The sequence below is a fragment of the Erithacus rubecula genome, assembly GCF_903797595.1.
Source record: "Erithacus rubecula genome assembly, chromosome: 2".
Taxonomy (NCBI): Eukaryota; Metazoa; Chordata; class Aves; order Passeriformes; family Muscicapidae; genus Erithacus; species Erithacus rubecula.
This window is the reverse complement of record NC_136685.1, coordinates 14545866-14564504: the sequence shown is the minus strand read 5'-3', so window position 1 is coordinate 14564504 and position 18639 is coordinate 14545866. Positions and strand designations below refer to the sequence as shown.

At 40.4% G+C, this 18639-nt stretch overlaps 1 protein-coding gene across 2 annotated transcripts in view; it reads left to right on the top strand.

The window, feature by feature from the left end:
• The first annotated feature begins 4874 nt into the window (after nt 1-4874).
• TAF1B (TATA-box binding protein associated factor, RNA polymerase I subunit B) overlaps nt 4875-18639 on the top strand; it is a 45205-nt gene continuing 31440 nt past the window's right edge. Inside the window, exons 1-7 of one of the 2 annotated variants that reach the window (XM_079298074.1) lie at nt 4875-4965; nt 5624-5722; nt 6204-6291; nt 8003-8100; nt 8399-8494; nt 9089-9224; nt 12522-12678. In XM_079298074.1, the coding sequence (XP_079154200.1) occupies nt 4948-4965; nt 5624-5722; nt 6204-6291; nt 8003-8100; nt 8399-8494; nt 9089-9224; nt 12522-12678 (692 nt within the window). In that variant the 5' untranslated portion in view covers nt 4875-4947. The remainder of the gene's footprint in view (nt 4966-5623; nt 5723-6203; nt 6292-8002; nt 8101-8398; nt 8495-9088; nt 9225-12521; nt 12679-18639) is intronic. The other variant, XM_079298075.1, reaches the window with a different exon arrangement.

The window sequence follows — 18639 nt, the reverse complement described above, 5'->3', positions numbered from 1 at the left end:
CTTTTTTTGAGTTTCTCCAGATACTTAAGGTCTACTACTCAGAGAGACATTTAAAAAATTGTCCTTACTTAAAATACATTTTTAATGTATCATCTAATGTGCTGAGGATAAAGTTGCTGCTGCATTAAGTTCTTGGAAAAGGCCAAGAAGATTTGAAAAAAAGCAAATACCTTTTTTCTTTGGCAAGATCGTGTGTTGGTATCCACATATCAGTACTGACAAGCAGCTCAGAGTCCATCATGAGTACATGGGAGAGAAATAGTAAATGAAACATTCCATAGTCCCTGCTGCAACCCCAGAGCCTGTGAAGAAAAGACTGCTCTTTACTTCTGTGAAGAAACAAGTCTCAATTAGTGATCCCATTTTTGCTATTTCCCTGGTTATGGAGGATTTGAGCTCTGGCAATCATAATTCTCTATGTTAATAAATGTCTGCAGAAGAAAATAAGCCTATGACAGAAATCTACACATAATGATTCCAAAACTTATCAGCATTTTTGAGGGCTTAATTAATTATATGGTAAAAAATGCCCTGTGAGCAACACCCCACACACACCAAGACTGTGTAGGTCATAATGAGCACTTTACTTTGCTTCCCTGATTCTGCTGCTTTCTGCATTTTTCTGACAGTTTTACATTCCTGCCTGCCACTGCCCACAAATACATTTCTTTGCAATCCAGTCTTAGCCAGCAGAGGAGTTCTGTGCTGCACTGTGCACTGAGTATGCACAGACATGTGTATGGTGCATGTTTCCCAGGCTGACCATCTCCAGGACCTGACTGGATCTGAATTTCTAGAAATGAGTAGTTGTTCCCAGCTGTATTATTTGGAACCCCTTTGTTAATCCCAGCTCCACAAGGTGGCTCTTGATTCCTTTAAAAATATCAATGCTTTTGTGGATTAAATGCACCTCAGAATGATTTTGAGAACAATTATCATGGCTCTATGGGTGTACAATGCTGGAAGCAAAGATTCCCTTTAGTATGTGGCATATTTTTCTTTCAGTAAAGATGAAAACTAGACAAAGTCTGATGCTATTGAAGTATTATAGTTTGAGGAAAGGTTTCATGTCAATTGCTCAATAAAATCTGAAAAACAAGAAAATAAATGCATTATAGATGCCTTTGTGGAATGGGACATTCATATGCCTGCTCTGTTCTGTGTGGCTTCTCTCCTACAAGTGTCCCTCCCCTGCTCCACACCTCTGTAGGACCAGGTTAACATAGTCACCAGGTACTGAGGGGGGCAGTCTCTGAGGGTATGGACAGCACGATGGCAGTGTGGTGCTCCTAAGGAGAGAGATCCTGCCTTTGAAGGTCAAGACACACCATGAGGTATTTACCTGACCCCAGCCAGAACTTCAGCATCCCCAGGCACATCTCCCAAACCTCTCTGTGGCTGGCCATGTGCCAGCACGGCCCCCCAGAGTTTTACCTGCTAGAGCACCTGAATGTGAGGTCCTGCCCTGAGGTCTGTGTCTCCAAACCTGTGGCTGGGTGACCCTACAGCTGATTACCAGCTCCCTGTGGCAGGGAGACCACAGCTGAAACTAGGGTGGGACTGTGGCACCACAGTCTAACTGTGTGAGATGGGCTGGGCTGCAGCATATTGGCAAAGCAAAGGCTGATGGTGTGAGCCCCAAACTCAGTGCCTAAGACTGGATCAGTTTGCCCTCTCTCTTGGGTACAATATTGCTGCTTTTGGTAGTCAAAAATTCAAATTCTTGTCACTTACTTCCTAGGAAAATATTAAGAAAACCTGAGTAAATTTTAAGAAAAAATATTATTTGCTTCCTGTTGATTTGCATGTTTGAAGTCATATTTTCATGTTTTTCACAACAGGAATAGAAATCTATTTAACCAATAAGATGTGAAAGCTAAAGCTGCATAACAAACACTATCGCAAGGCAGTGCTGGGTGTGTCTGAGCTGTAACGTTAAATTCTTTCCTCTTGTCGCTTCCTTCAAAGCTCCGATGAGCTCAGCCCCTCCCTGGTTATCCTTCCCTGCCGAGCTTGCTGTAACCCCTACGCCTTGCTGCTCTTCCCACCTTTGTCCTTGCACAACTTGCTGCACCTTTGCTTCCACGGCTGGCCCAGCTTCTCTCCCTGACCCTTTCTACACAGCGTGGTCTCCAAAGATCAGTTACAGTGAAGCCATCTGCTTCTTGTTCTCCTAATTTCTCTTTTGTTTTCCATCTGCCTTTAAACATGTGTTCTTCCATTGAGAGGTGGTGCAAAGATGAAATTTTGTGTGTTAATATCTGTGTGCATTTTCTATAAACTTGAATCTGGTAGCAGCTGAGGTTGCTGTTCTGATCTAACTCTTTGTAGTAGGTGTCTGCCAATGGGTAAAGACTCTGGGCAGAATCTCTGCCACAGAAGTTTATATCCTGGAGCTAGCACAATTTCATAAACAATAACCCAAAGGACAGGCCAAGAGACATGTCTTTCAGTCCAATATGTATTTTTTACATTTTCACATGCAGAAAGTCTGCAGTCAAGAACCAGAAATGTGATATCAGCAATGGAACTCAGTTCATTAAAAATTCAAATCAATGGAAACAACAGGACATATTATTTATCTAAGGCTTGAATCAATCTGACTACTATGCATAATGATCTTAATTAGAAAAGTGAGCTGAAGCAGGAAGACAGTCTGTCTCCTGGTTTTGAAATTATCATACCCCTATCAGTATGCTTGGGTAACTTGTAATTAGGGACAAAGGTTACACATAATTTTATATGCTGAAAAACCGGTTTTATACATGTCATTTCAAAAAATATTTAAGAAATAGTTATAAGACTTGGTAACCCTATTACACTTTGATTTCTTTTCTACCAGATTAGTGGTCTGCACTAATTAATTGATGGACTTCAGAAATACCAATAGAAACTTTGCATTTGTAGAGCCTGGACACTAATAAGTAACTAGCAATACCAACATCAGTCATTGTACAAATTCCTTCCCAAAATTCGGTACTTTTCACATCTGTTTCACCTGCATGGAAAATGCAGCTCAGAGAAGCAGTGTGGGCTGTCCAGCAGCAGAGAGTAAGAACATTCCTGTTCAAAAACTTCACTGGCACGTTGCACCAGTATGGCCACAATTATACCTACACAGGTCCTTGTGCAGTCTCCCACATCTTTCTTCTTTTCTTGCTCATCTTCAACTACTGGCATTGAAGAAGAATGTTCAGGTTTTGACAAAATGGTTCAGGTTTTGACAAAATGGCAGTCCTGTGATTACACTTCCTTTAATATTTTATTGAACAGCTGCAATTAGAAAACAGAAGACATAACTCCGAGGTCCTGCCTCATCAAAGCAATCAGTTCCACACTTAATTTAAACAAATTCTTCAATTTAGTTAAATCCACTGGGCAGTCCCACTCCCTGCTCACAGTGTCGAGTCACACATGAGCACTGCTGTCAGCAGGAGCAGTGCCTTATCTTCAGCATTGGAACACACCCCTTCCTCTCTTATCACAGGTATAGATGTCCTGATTTTTTTTTTCAAGGTAGCATTTAATCTTAGAAATACATTAGGAAAAGATCAAACCCTCTCTGTCACATGAAATGGCCTTGGCTTTCCCAGAACAGTACTTCCACAAACAAAAAATATGGAAATTAAAACACAAGTAGGATCTGTTTCATCAAAGTATTAGCTACATTTCTGTGAGGTTGACAATCACCTTTTTAACATGGCAGGAATTACATGCGTAATTCTCTTTAATGAGTGTTACAAATGTTCAGCCCACACTGAAAAAAGATCACAGTTGGTATGAGTAATAACTTTTTTCTTAAACATAAACAGTTCCCCTCTAGCTCTCTACATATCCTCCAACATCAATGTAACCACAGCTGTCAAGGCAGCCTCACCTCTTTCTATGTATATTTTAACTTTAATTTTTTCCCATGCTTTCACTTAGTGGACTTTTTTTTTTTTTTTTTTAAAGGGCCTAAACCTGTTCTCCAATTTTGTGGGCAAATTCACTGCAATAACAGATCTTGGTGTTTAGACATCTTTAAACATTATTATTAGCATGCAAGAAATTAGAGACCTACATCAAGATGTGGAGGTTTGGGTGTTGTTTTTTAATTGAAAGTGGATTTCAGATTGTAGTTTCCCTCATTCGAGGACCTGCAAACACTTTTACACAGTTAAATGAGTTCTTTGCCTCCTTCTTTGCAGGCAGCAGCAGCCGTGGCACAGCCTTGGTCACCAGGAGCTCAGTGGAGAGGATGGCGATGGGCTGAGGCTCAGGGCCACATTTAATCTTAAGGTGCACATGTAGTTATAATTGTAAGATGTGCCAGGGGAGGTTTAGGCTGGACATCGGGAAGAATTTATTCACAGAAGTGGTGATGAGGCTCTGAATAGGCAGCCAGGGATGTGGCAGACACCATCCTTGGAGGTCTCTGAGGTCAGACTGGACAAGGCAATGAGTTCTCGGTCTGGCCGGCATGGTGCTGGGCTCATACCTCAGGACGTCTTTTCCAACCAGACTGATTCTGTGATTCTGTGGTGAGATGTACCCTCCAGCCCTTGGGACACCCCACATCCCCTCGAAGCTGCCACGTCCCCTCCGTGGCTGAAGCACAGGAGTCATGGAATCATAGAATATTAAGGGGTGGGAAGGGACGCGCCGATCACCGGCCGCAGCCCCGCTGCCGTGGGCAGACACCGCACACCAGAGCGGGGCCCATCCGACCCGGCCTCGAACTTGCAAAGCTGCGGCCTCCAGCCTCCCTGGACAGGCAGCGCAGTGTCTCACCACCCTCACAGGGAGGAATTTCTCCCTCCGTCTCATGTCTAACACCTGCATCTCCGTCCCCTCAGCGAAGCGCGCGATGCCCCCTGGAAGCGCCCGGGCCCGGAACGCAATCGCGGGGCCGCGTTTCCAGGCGGGCCCATCGCGGCGCGGCGCGGTTGCTGTGGCGCGGCCGCCATGGACGAGGAGGACACGGTGGGGCGGCGGGGCTCGCTGGGTCCCTTCTGGGGGCGCTTTCCCGGCGGGCGGGCAGCGGCTGCGGGCGGCGGGGGGACGGGGGGAGGCGCCGGCGGGCGGTCCTGCCCGGCCCGGAGCGGCGGGCCCGGCCCGGCCCCTCGGCGTTGGCCGCTGCTCGGTCTCGGCCGGGGATGTGCCGCCGGCCGGGCCCGGCGGAGCTGCCCCTCCCCAGCACGCACGTGGGCGTTTCTGGAAACCACTTGGTTTTAATCTGTGGGTTCCCCTCTTCTCTTTCCCTCTCCGGTTTCTCCGGGAAGCACCGGCTGGTGCGGGCTTTCTCCCAACGCGTGTGTTTCTTTGCAGCTTTAGAAACGTATTTTTCCTTTCGCCTCCTCCTCCAGTTTTCGTGTCCTTTTTCATATATGATGGATATGTTTTTTTGAAGCTCCGCCTGTTCTGACGCTCACACACACACACGGCAGCTGTAATTACATGTTCAGAGTTACCTGTGGCTGGTGGCAAGCGCGATGATCACTTGTTCCCAGCCAGGGCTAACACAAAGGGTGTGAATACTCTCCTCTAGAAATAATCTCGGCAGCTGTGCAGTAGCCTAGTAATAATGCCATTGGTTTTACCCGAGCAATTGTGAAAGTCTGCTGTTTTTTCTTCCTTTCAGAGAGATTTTAATGAGCGCTGTGCCCAGTGTTCAGAAGTGAACTGGGGTCTCACTGATGGAGGTGGATTTTATTGTAGATCTTGTCACAACGTTATTGAGGTAAAAAGATGAGTTGCTGCCTTGGAAAGGGTTTATTCTGATTGCATCTTGACTTTAAGAAAATGACAAATTTTTCTTCTTGGCATTGAGAGCAGTATTTTTATTCTTCCTTCTTCATGCTTTAGTTGACACTGTTTAAAACTAATGTTCCTTGAAATCACAACATTTGGAATGAGCCATCTTGGGCTGCTGTGTTGCTGTAGCTGTGGTGTCAGTGTGCTCTCGAGATGCCTTAGAAGCATTGCCTGGGTGTTGCTGTGTTTCATGCAGCCCAAATCTAGGCAAACCCTAATGCATGCCACCTGTATGTCCATTATAGTAATTGTCTGATTTTGAAATTTCTGGTTGAAAAGTTCAGACTGTCTCATCTCCTGTTAGTGTAGGAATTTTGAGTAAATTCCTCCATTTGTTTTATGATGGGGCAATCTGTGCAAGTTAGACATGGGTCTTTTCCTTGCTAAGATGTATTCTTGTTTTGCAGAGAACAAGAGAAATTGTAAACACTGATTTTATTACAAATTCAAGAGTCCAAACAATCTCCAAAGGTTCAAAAAAGCAGGAAGAAAGTGGTATGTATGAGTTTCTGTGTGTATTTTTGCAAAAGAGTGGCTGTTCAGCTGCTGTTCACCTAGGCCATTATGTCTTTGGTGGAGAACAAAAGTGGATAGGCAGGAAAGACTGTAGGAGTGGGAGCAAAATGCACCTCCCTGATGCTGTCACAACCTTCAGAGATGACACTTGGTGGCTTCCTGAGCCACAGATGACCTCTGTGAGCCCAGTGAGGTTTTTTTGATTGAATAGGGCTGTGCATTACTAACTGCTGCTTTGATTTGTGGAAGCAAATACTCACTGAAGCTACTGGTGGCATTCAGATGTGGTGATGTTTTGTTCCTTCCCTGTGATGGCTATCACAAAACCAGAGAGATTGTTTGTCTTGGCAAGTGAGATGTGATGGTGGTCCTGCTCTTAGTGTCAGTCTGGCCTGTGTTACAGGCACCTGGCCCTGCACCCTGTGCACAGACTGCACAAAAGAGGTTTCATGCAGTTCCAGTAGCTGAACCAGTGCTGCATCTTTCTTCCAGAGTCACTTTTTTACTTTTGATTTCATGACTATTCAGAAAAATAGTGGTCATTACATATGAGCATCTGTGCCATAAGGATGTAGTGGTAAAGCTGCTGCTAGAGGTGTCTGTGTGTTCTGTGTTGGCTGGATACATCTCTTATTCCAGAAAACAAAACTGCATTAAAATGCCAAATAAAGCAAGGGCTTATTTTTCTCTGTGATATGCTGATCTACCTTTGCTCGCTGCAGTGGCAGTGGATTGTTACATTCCTTTGAACAGAGCAATTGTGTGGAAGTGAAGGAAGGTGTGAAAAGGACCCCTCCACTTTTCCTTACCCTGTATTCCTTCTAAAGTCTGGGCCCTGTACCACTCATGCTTTTCATTTGTCCTGTTGAGAAGGTCATTAGCCAGCCCCCAGGCTTCTTAAGAAAGAAATCCTTGTCTTCACCCTGTCCCTTCTGGGAAAGCAGCCTGTTACACTGTATTCCATGAATGTATAGGAGTAAGCTGTGGGCAGATAACTTCTAAGGTGGTGAGATGCAAGGTGTGTTTGAGAACAAAAGTAGTGAAGAACAGATGTGGAAGGAATAAAAAGGAAGTTGAGAAATGCAGAGAAAATTTCTAAAACCAAAAGCCTGTAGAAAAGGTTAGTAGTAAATTTAGAGAGGTAAGGGGGAAAAGTAATTGTAGTACAGCCTGGAGAAATAGTCAATAGATTGGAGCAGGCCCACTCCCTGTGAAATTCATGTTGTGCTAGGATTTGTTAGAAGTTGGGATATTCTTTTATTTAAACATGTATGATTCTGTGTGAGAGAATGGTAAAGCACATGATGATATTGGTTGGTTGTTGCCTGACTCACTACTGTGATGTTCCAGTTTTCTGTGTCAAGGGTGGGAAAGAAATGTTCATATTTCATTTTTAATGGCAGGTTCTCAGTTATTTTTAAACTGGTGATTTAACAATGCTCAATTAGAAATGCCACACTAGACATTATAATGAATTATATTAGTCTTGGGAAATGTGTGAAGTTCTTGTTTTGTAACTTTCCTTCACATTTTAGGCTGTGAATAAATGGAAGTTAGTGGAGTGTTCAATGTGGTTGGTTTATGCACTAGGATCTGAAATTATTAACTATCAATATGGGGATAAGTGTGCATAAGGTTAAAGAAACCCAAAACAGTGCAAACAAACATAGCCTCCCTTTTTTTCCCTTAGAGGGAGGCTGTGAATGGTATATTTGTGAAGGCTTTCAGCTTGTACTCAAGAAACAGGTGGAAGCTTTAGAAGCATTAGGAGTACATCCACAAATGAAGGTATGTAGGTATTGGTGTTGTACACTCTGTGTGTGTGTGTGTGTTACAGAAGGTGGGATTTTTAAAAGATTTTAATTTTTAAAGTGAATCATACAAGTCCCTGTTTAAAATTATTGAGCATATGAAATTGAAATCTGTTTCTTTGGAAATTTTAAAACATATTTATAAAATATCTCAGTTCATAAAATTAGAGATGGAATATTATTCCGATTCCTGAGTTAGAAATTATGCTCTGTTCTCTCAGCAATTAATGATCTTGTAAATATTGTGCTAATTACCATCCATTTGTGTTTACCAGGATGAAATTCTGTGCAATTTTTGGAGGTGTTACCTTCAGAAGAGCAAGCAGGCATATTGCAAGAGACCTGCTGCAGAAACTGTCAAAACATTATCAGTAAGTAAAAGCTCAGACCCCTGGGATGTTTGGTATCTTTTTAAAAGCAACAACAGAAATCTTCTTTGTTTAGACTACATATCTTGCTGGTAATAATGTCACTTCAGTATGAAAGAGATCATATAAACAGGCTTGCACATGTCCATTTTATTTGGTTTTGGAGTTTTTTACCCATTTCAAGAGATAAATATTTCTGTGAGTGTTTGAAATTGCTTGTATGAAAGTATTGCTTCGTCTTGATATAGATAATCAGTAAATAAAAATCACAACGCAATATGGATCATCAGCTACCATCCTTTCCTGCCTGCTCTCTTGATGTTACTCATTTGGTCAAGCTTTGATTCTGTGTTGCCAACTTTCTGGTCATTGTAGCAGATTAACATGTAGTCACTAGAACTTGTTTAATCTTGAGAAATCCTTTAAAAATATTTCATCTTTTTTCCTCACTTACTGATGATTCATGGAGTAAAAATGTGAACAGTTTGGGGTTTAACTTTTACTGTTAATTTTGCATCTGTCCTGCTTTATGTGGTTTGTTAAGATTGAAACCGTAACTAAGAGTAGCTAATACAAACATTTCTTGACAAACCCCAGGTATGTGAGAGCAGTACTGACGTGGACAGTGATCCAGAGAGACCCAGCATTCTGCACTTGCTGTCTCTCTCTGAAAGTGAGGGGGATCTGCAGACTGACTGCAGCAGCTTTGCCTCATCAGTGAGCAAGGTCTCAGGTAGGAGCAGTGAGCTGAACTATCTGAAAACCAGTTTTTCTGTAGTTCCAAAATATAAATAGATTTAAAGTGTGTTTGTTTACAGTGAATTGGAGGAAGTGGTTCGAAGGTGCAGAGTTTTCAGTCTTGTACTACTACTGTACTACTTTATATTCTACCAGAAATAGAAGACTTCCTCCCCCAGCCCCCACCCATGGAGATAAAAGTTGAACAGGACCTGGAAATACAGTGGGAAATGCAAGAGGAAGTTGTTTTATAGCAAGTTTGCTCCATGCCTCCTGTTTGGAGTGGGAAAAAAATTGCTGTTATATCTGCCAAGCTAGATGTTCACAAACACAACAGCTTTGAAGAATAAGCACTTATTTAACCAACAGCAGAGCTGTCAGTTATGACTTTGATGTTAGAAAACGTGTTTATTCTTTAAGGGGGTGTATTTTTTTTTCTATCCCATAGATATATTTAGCTTTTTAATTTTTTTACATCTTTTGGTATTTCTGTATCTTTTGTCTATACAGTCTTTTTACTGCTTTCCCAATGACCCACTCTATGAAAAATCATATTTTAGCATTCCATTAGTTTCTATTTTCTGCTCACAATAGCATCTGGAAAATATTTACAGAATGCTGAGGTTTTTAATTAAAATGTTGTAGAGAATTGGTGTGTGAGGTTCTACTGTGCAGGTGTGATACCAGACAATGCTGCAATGCCTGATACTGGAAAGTATTGCAAGGCACATTTGAAAGCTTTTGCTAGTGTTTTAAAGTTACTATGGTTTTCTTTCTTGGTTTATTCTTTGCTTGCTTCCTTCTTTATCTGTGTCTTTGTTTCTTATTCCCCTGTTATGTACTATCGTCCTTATGTCATGTTTCTGTTCTTCTGTGATATTGCCTCTTCTACCCTCAGAAGCATGCATTACACTATTTTGTGAAGTCCAGAAGTGGTAATAGAGTGAGAAATTTGATTAGCAGCTATAAGAAAACTCCAGACAGAATTAGGGAGGGTGGAAAAAGGTGGAAAAATGGTGATGCAATTTTTTTTTAATATTATGCTAGAACCTATTTTGAGTAAAGAGTCACCATATGTTTGTGCATGTAGAATCTGGGGTGTTGTACAAATATAATACAAAAAGGAAAGAACTGAGTGAAGAATTTCTAGTGAAAGTACTCCCTTGAATTTTTTTCCCCTTTTTGATGTCTAGGAACTCCTTTCTTCCTTGGTACTTTGCATTTCATAGGTCTGTTGCTTAAAGTTTTAGTCCTAAGCAGGCTGTAATTTATTGTCTTGGTTGGTTGTTTCAGAGATTGAATTCAGCATCCAGTAGTCATCACTTTCATTGAAATTACTTGAAATTAGTTAAAGAGTTCAATGATACTTAAAGTAAATTTTGGTGAAGTCAGACAAACATAGAAATTTTTTTGTCCATTGAAATGTAACATAAGTAAGTGTGTTGTAGTCTGTTGTAAACTCTCGTGAAGATTCATAATTCTTTTCTTTGGTGTCGTTTATGCTGAGCTGTTACTGCTACAGACTAGATACCTCAACACCCTTCTTTCCCTAAGAGGCTTGTCCAGATGGCAGTTGGGATTTTTTGTTATTTTTTGTGTGGGGTTAATAGCAAATTCCACTGAGTGTAGCACTGAGATATTGCTAGAGAAGCCTATAAAACTCTTAAATTATTAGCTGCATGTAACTGCCTGCTGTCACACCTTGCATAAACTGGAAGAAATAAAAGGAAATTTGTGCCGTCATTAAGGCCACAAATATAATGAGGATTATTTTAAATTGAGTCGAATGTGAAATTAACAATGAAGCATCAGTCACGGAGCTGCCTTTAAGCGCAGGTATCCATGTGAAAGGTGAAGCAGTTGACCCCAGGGATTAAGCCGATGTTCCAGTGTTGCCTTTGTTCCCTGGCGCACCTGTGCGTGCTGGGATGATCTGTTCTGCAGCGGGAGTTCGGGACGGCTCTGGGTGCCCGTGCCGGGGCTGTGCCGTGCCCGTGCCGGCTCTGAGCGGCCGTGCGGGGCTGTGCTGGTGTTGTACCGGGGCCGTGCCGGCTCTGAGCGGCCGTGCGGGGCTGTGCTAGTGTTGTACCGGGGCTGTGCCGGCTCTGAGCGGCCGTGCGGGGCTGTGCTAGTGTTGTACCGGGGCCGTGCCGGCTCTGAGCGGCCGTGCGGGGCTGTGCCCGTCCCCTGCCCGCAGCCCCGGCTCCGGGGCCGGTAGGTGGCAGCGCAGCCCTGCCCTGGAGCGCTGTGCGCGCTGTCCCATCCGGCCCCGCTGGCGCTGCAGCCTCGCCCGCCCGCGGAGCTGCCAGGCTCTCGGGAGCTCCACGTTGTTTTCAGCGAGCTCTTTGCCCTGGACCCCGCTCTCGCCATTCCTGTCTGAGCAGGTGAACAGTTTGTGGGGAAGTGAAATGAGGAAAATCTCTGCAGAGGCAGTGCTGACGTTTTGTTGCCGGTGTGCTTTAAATACATTTTCATTCATCCTGGCTGGGTCATGATGTAAGGAAGAGAGGCTTACAGGGTTTTTTTTTTAGTTTATTTTTTTCCCTGAACTTGCAGGTTTCACTGCTGAAAAGGTTCCAAACTCATAAATCACTCTACTAAACAAAATTTTCCCCTTTCTCTGTTTTTCTTCATTTTTAGTGATTCACCTCAGTAAGGAAGTACGGATGTTAATTTATTTGGGTTTTTTCCCCCACCCTCTTCACCATTTTCCTACATTCTTGTTCTAAAGTTGTTTCTTTGACATTGAATTTATATACTTTTTTAAAAATAATACCTGTGTTTCCACAGTTAGAGATTATAGAATAGGTGGATTCAGGGCAGACTTTTAACATTAGGAAAATTTCTGCAGTGTAAATGACTTTTTCAATCAAGTCCTGTCTGTTGAAATTTAAAACTGTGTTTTAATCCCAAACTCAGAGTCATTGATTTAAGTACATCCAAATTTCTCTTGTTTCCTCACAGTTCCTTTATCTCTCAAATGGAAAAACAGTATTTCCAGCTCATAAGTACTATTAGTTATGTGTTACATGGGAGTTAATGTCCTAGTCGGTTGGAATAGCACTTTATGAAACAGGTTCTCATCTCATATTGTGGTAGATGAATAAATTAGGGTTAAACTATTTTACAGAAAAGTACAAACAAGCAAAAAACTCAAAGCAATTATTTCAAAATGTTACAAGTTGCTGAACAAGTCTTGTATGTTCCTTTATCTTGATTTTTGTTTGCCATGGTTCATGTATCTATCATATCAATTGCTTTTTTTCTTATCTGTTTTTAACATAAATCAAAGAAAGCACCTCTGTGTACTCTGGATCAGTAGATGGCAGTTTGTATTTAATGAAGAACCAAAAGGAGAAACTCAGGATGACAATGCCAATGACCCTTTCGTTTTGTTACATGGCATTACTCTGGATGAGAGAACCAATTACATTGTCTGAATTCTTAAGGTATGAATACTCTGTAATGAAGAGTTGTTGCATTTATAAATAATCATATTTTTTAAAAAATGTGTCCATACTATTACCCTCTTATGAATTTGCTCAGTAATAGTGAGTTCTTTATATTTAGTCTTGTCTTTCCTTTGTCATGACCATTTGTGCAGCTGCTGTTGGAGGACAATCTCTGTTGATTGCCATGAATTTTGAAAACATCTAATGAAGAAGGTTTTGAAGTTAGAGAAGCTTTTTATCCTTCTCCTTCAAAAATTCTTAAGACTTGCTGGAGGTGTGTATGGCCACACTTCTGTGATATTTGCTGTTGTCAGCATGTCAGAATTAAATGAGTAAACATTCTCCAGGGCTTACATCAGTGTCATCCTGCAAACAATACCAGCACTATACAGTGATCTGAAATGTAGCAAAGTAACTTCATGCAGTGGAGTTGAAATTAATATAGGAAGATCATTTTGTCTTCATATCTTTGTATCTGTAATTATCAGAGTTCAAAATAATGCCTTTTAATATGGTAGAAATAAATTGTTGTAATAATAGGGTTTGATGCTAAATGAAGACTGTCAGGCTACTGCTGACAATGCAGTTCCCTTCTCTCCCCTACAACAAGGCCATGAACACTTCCCTTATTTACTTCAGGAATGAAAAATAATACATCAACTCTTCTTGTTGGCAGTAAACATTTTAAGTCAGGCCCAAATAAGTTCAGGAATTGCTAGATTTTCCTTGGAAGACCTTTTGTATTCTGATACCCTTTTATAACAACTATTGAAATATTGGGTATTTCTAAACAGATGGTGAAAAAACATTACTTGGCCAAAATTTAAGGAATAGAAATACTTAAGTAATTACATTGGGAAATCAAATTGAAAACTCAGACGAAATAAGGGAAAAACTGATTAAAAATTCAGCACTTTAATTTTTATTTTTCAAATATGTAACCCGTGAGTTAAAAGTCAAGGCATGGGTACATTGTCCCCCCACGTGTGGTGTAGTTGCTGAAAGTGTGATGAGTGCTAATGGGTTTTTTCCCCCAGAGCCTGATTTTCCATCATGGCCTCTCTCCCCAGGCATGCCAGGTTCCACCTGCACTTTTCTAGCTTTGTACAAGCTTTCCAAGTGGAATGGGTATTAAAGAACACTTTTTTTGCAAATACTTTCAAAAAATAGAGGTTTTTATGTCTTGAAGCACAGTAGTTACTACTAGATAATCAGTTGCTATGTAAAATAATGTGATCCTTGGATTTTAGTTTAGGGGTAATTGTTGCTTTCATTGATCAGAGTTGCACAAACCATTGCATATTTGCATAACTGGATATGCTATTGCATAAAAGATGCTTGTAAAGTTTTCATTAAAATGCCATAATATTCAGAACTCAAACTAGTACCCTGCAATACAAAAGTATTTATTGAGTGGATTAAAAAATAGTAAAACCCAAAAGTAGTGCTCAATAGCAAGATTTTTACTGGCTGTGTTCTTCCTTAGGAAATTTTGTACAAATCAGAACTACCATAGCCTACTCTGTATTTTTGTGAATGATCAGCAAATAAATAATGTAGACTCTGATAATGTTTGTATCTGGCAAAAATCCAATTAGTAAATTACAATTTCTGGTATAGAGCCAGTGGTTCACACTAAAGAATTATTAGTTACCCCATCCTGTTTGGAGAGTAATTAATAATTAAATACATATTCTTTGGTTATTGTATCTTGGAAACTGTCTCTGGAAGCATTGTTAGCTCATACCAGGCAAAGACATCTTCCCATGTTTCTGTCTTAGTACAATGGTGTGGTTGGCTGAAAACCCAACCAAACAACAACTGTTGAAGTCAGCTGTCATGGGGGAAGATAGATTGTTTTGTTTGCATATGAATGGTAAATTATTGTATTTGGCACTTTAAAAACTGAACTGCAGAAATGATCCTGGAAAATTATTTGGAAACTGGAGACTATCCTTAGGACTAAAATCCTTAAGAGATGAACAGATTTGAATGAGTTTGGAGAAAACATGAAAGCAGTAAAAAGGCTGGAAAAAGATTTTAAAAAATCAAGTAGCAAATATAGCACAGAAAGGCATAATCTGAAGCTAATAATTGGAAATTAAAATAAGATTATTTGAATGAGAAGGTACAATTTAATTACATACAATTTATGTGTGTAAGACTGATTCAATAACTTTAAATGCACTGAACATATGAACTGGATTGAGTACAGAAAGTGAAGTTGAAAAGAATGTTATTTGTATTGCAAAGTTTTACCATGATACGATAGTTATATAAGACTGTAATTATGTTATCAGGCTTCCCTCCCTACCCTTAAGGTCTTTGCCTTTCAACAAGTTTGATGAAGAAGTAGAAAGAATTTTAAATTGCATGAACTGCCATAAAATACTTGTTTTCTGACTTCTGAATATTGAAGTTTAAAAAACCAGACAATGTTCACAATTTTGCATGCATTAAGATACAAAATAACGACAGACTGAAGATGAAAACCATGCAGAGAAAGCATTAAGTATTCAGCATTACCTTTTAAGTCTTTGTAGGCAAATTGTTTTATTTAAACCAGCTGAATTAGAGTTCTGTTTAAAGTTCTGCCTTGTTTTTTCCTCAGTTTGGTTTTCTCTGTACCCTTAAATCAGCTGACTACCACTCCTCCCTTGTGATACATGCTTAGGCACTAGGATTGGGCAATCTGCCAGTTTTTAAAGGATTTACAACACCAAAAATATACTCCTCCTTGCTACTTGACACACATAGCAGAAAGACACTACAATTACCTCCTCTGACAGGAACATTTTGGTTTAAAAATAACACTTTCAACAATGTTCTACTCAAGTCTGTGCTACACATTAAATCCTTTTCCATTGTGAGTAGACTTGCAATGTTCCATATGATGTATATTATTATCTAAATAATAAAATAGTTGGGTTTTGGAAAACTTTTTAAGATGCTAGACTTTTGAGATTCTGAGAAATAATGCTTTTTAAATGAGGTTATACCTAGTTGTGGTGACAAGACTAAACTTATAATCAGTTTGTGGCATTACTGTGGCTTCAGTAATAGATGCATCACTTCCTTGTGGCATGCTGAGGACCTAGGATATTTTTCATACTTGGGCAGTATTAATGTATGTTGCTGCTGTAATTAAAAGAACATGGACTGTGTATTGTATCTGCCAATCAAGTTTTCAAGCACCTCCCTGATAGAACATAGACTTAATAGTCTTACAGGTGTTTTGACCATCTGTCTGTTAAATGAAGGGTTTGAAGCAACAGCTGACAAAAGAAACTGTTCTGAAGTGCTATTCCAAATCTTGACTTTAGTATTAAGTGTTAAAACTTAATCATCAGCACATTCTCTTCATAACAGGGTATTTGTGCTATATTTTTAGAGTGTAAAAGCAACTTTTAACTTGAGAGAAAAGAGCTTTTTTTTTTTTTTTTTTTTTTTTTTTTTTTTTTTTTTTTTTCTGGAGACAATAATTTTAACCTAGAAAAGATACTATTTTTAAACAGTTGCAGTACTTTGACTTGGTGCAGCCAAATTACTGAAAATTTAAAATAAACAAAAGAGATGCGGTGGACACTGCTTGTCTCTTGCAGTGTAAGGATGTGGTTCCAGCATCAGTTTAAGCTGTTCCAAGTTTTTGTTGCTGTGGTCTTGCATAAACATTCCTGTTCTTTCTCTTGCCATGGGTACTAGCATTCATCTGGTTTGTGGCTTATTAGTTGAAAGTAGATCTATAGAAGATAAATTTTGTGAAAGACAGTTTCACTGGACATTTTAGTGCAGATTCACTAATGTGCTTCACTGCTGTCCCTTTCTGCCTTGTGTTGGCAGTGATGTTCCTGCAGTCACCCGAGTCTGTTGGAGTGAAACCCTGAAGGGACTAGATCCCAATCTGATCCTCTGGAAGTCTCACAAGTGCTTTTGTCAGCAGGGAGGAGTGTGTGGCAGGGGACAGGAGGAGGGTGGGATTTCCCATTTCAGAGGCAGCAAGCTGGGAGGGTGGTTTGGCTGCATCACCACTACACCACACCCAAAACAAGGTCCTGATTGTGTGTCCTCTTCCAGCTGCTGCTGTGCTGGCTCAGGCGTTCGCTGCCCGCCGTGTCTTGGTTCCTGGCCTTTGTGTCTGACAGCTCATGGTGTGACTCTGCCTTAACGTGTGTCAGCCAAAGCTTATCATCAGCTGAGCCAGTAATGCATCCCTCTTGCTGAAAGGGGAAGGTCCTGCTTCCCTTTTTTCTCTTCTCCTGCCTGTGTGATGCATCCCCTTCCCTCTGGCAACTGTAGAGTCACCTGTGAGCCTCTTGACAGTTTGTTAGATGATGAAAGAAACCTTGCTGGCAATAGGGTAACAGGTGGTTTTCTGCTGCTCTTGTGACTTACATTTGGGGAAGAGATGAGCAGCAGCAGCTCATGGCTGGATCACAGGGAGAGAGGTCCTGTTGAGCTTTTAGTTTGGTCCAATCAACTTTGTGAAACCATGCTTATGTTCCTCAGTTTAGTGGATGATTAAAATGAGCTAAAGAACTGATGTGCCAGCTCCTCAGCAGGTCAGGCAGGGTGGCATGGACCAGTGATGGGGGCTGGGTTTGGAGAATGGGAGCCCAGTGCACTCAGGGTGGGGAAATGTTGGTTGAGGAAAGCTACTGAAATTTCATTAGCAAAATGATCATACATGATTTGATTAGAAAGGGCTTGTTAGTTCTTCACTTTAGAGACTGATAAGCACAGCTTTGGAACAAAAGCTATTGGGCAATGTGATTTTTCGTACTGCTGTTATTTTTCAGGAACCATTATAAATTATTCTAACAGAGACAGTTTTGATCATAAAATGTAGTTTTTTATTTTAATCCTGGATTTAACTCGTTTTTTCAATTAAACTGAAAATTCAGGTAGCACTGCTTAAAAAAGATATACTATAATTGTAAAGTTTGGAGTAAAAGCTAGTACTTTTAAAGATAATTTTGGTCAACTTCAATAGATATATTCTATGTAATATGGAACAAGTAGTGATGAGGGAGATAGCAGGTGAGCTTGTGAATTCCTGTAGGTTCAGAAGGCACATAAAATTAAATGTTTGTAGACCAAGAAGTTACTACTATGTAGTAGGTCAGAGAGGTCCTGTGCAAATAACACTTATCAGCAGGGGAGAAAGTTGTTTTCAGTCCTGATATTAGCTAATGAACAGACTCTTCACTGTTTGTAATGTTAACTTATTCAGGTTTAATGTGCTCTTTTAACAAAATTGGTTTGGAAGAGACGGGAAGGCATTTCTGTCTCAGTCCCAAGGGAGACTCCCAGTGTGCCTTAGTGTGGAATGAGTGTGCTGCCTTGTGAGGATCTGTGCTTGTTCAGTGCTTGCTTGGCCTCTTGTAGGTGTCTTAAGATCCTGGATAAGAGGAGGGGTTTGGTGTAGAGGTGGCTTTTTATTGGTATCTGTTGTTAAGTCTCATCTCTCTCTCTCTCTTTATATATATATGTGTGTGTGTGTATATATACACACATTTATTTATATATATACACACACATATGTGTGTGTGTGTGTGTATATTCAAGAAAAATATCAAATAATACTGTCAACCACTTACCAAAACCAGTTTTTAACAACAAAGATGCATTATTTGTGTGCAAATGAAAATGGAACTACTTTTATTTATTAGTATGCAAAACAATTTCTATTCATACCTCAGTAATACTTCTTTGAAAATAACTGTAATTGATGTGGCTTCAGTTCTATGTATCTGCTCATCATTCTATGATTTTCTTCCCTATCAAATTACCTGATTCAAACTCCTCCAGTGAAAAGTCTTGTTTTAAAAGTAAAATTTACTTAAAGCTTTAGAATTTTGAAAAAAAAAATCCATAGCATTCCAAGGAAAGCTGTTCAAGAAATGCAGTAGTTGAAGAATGTGCAGAACACACTCCATGTAAGCTTGTTGATTGTTTGCT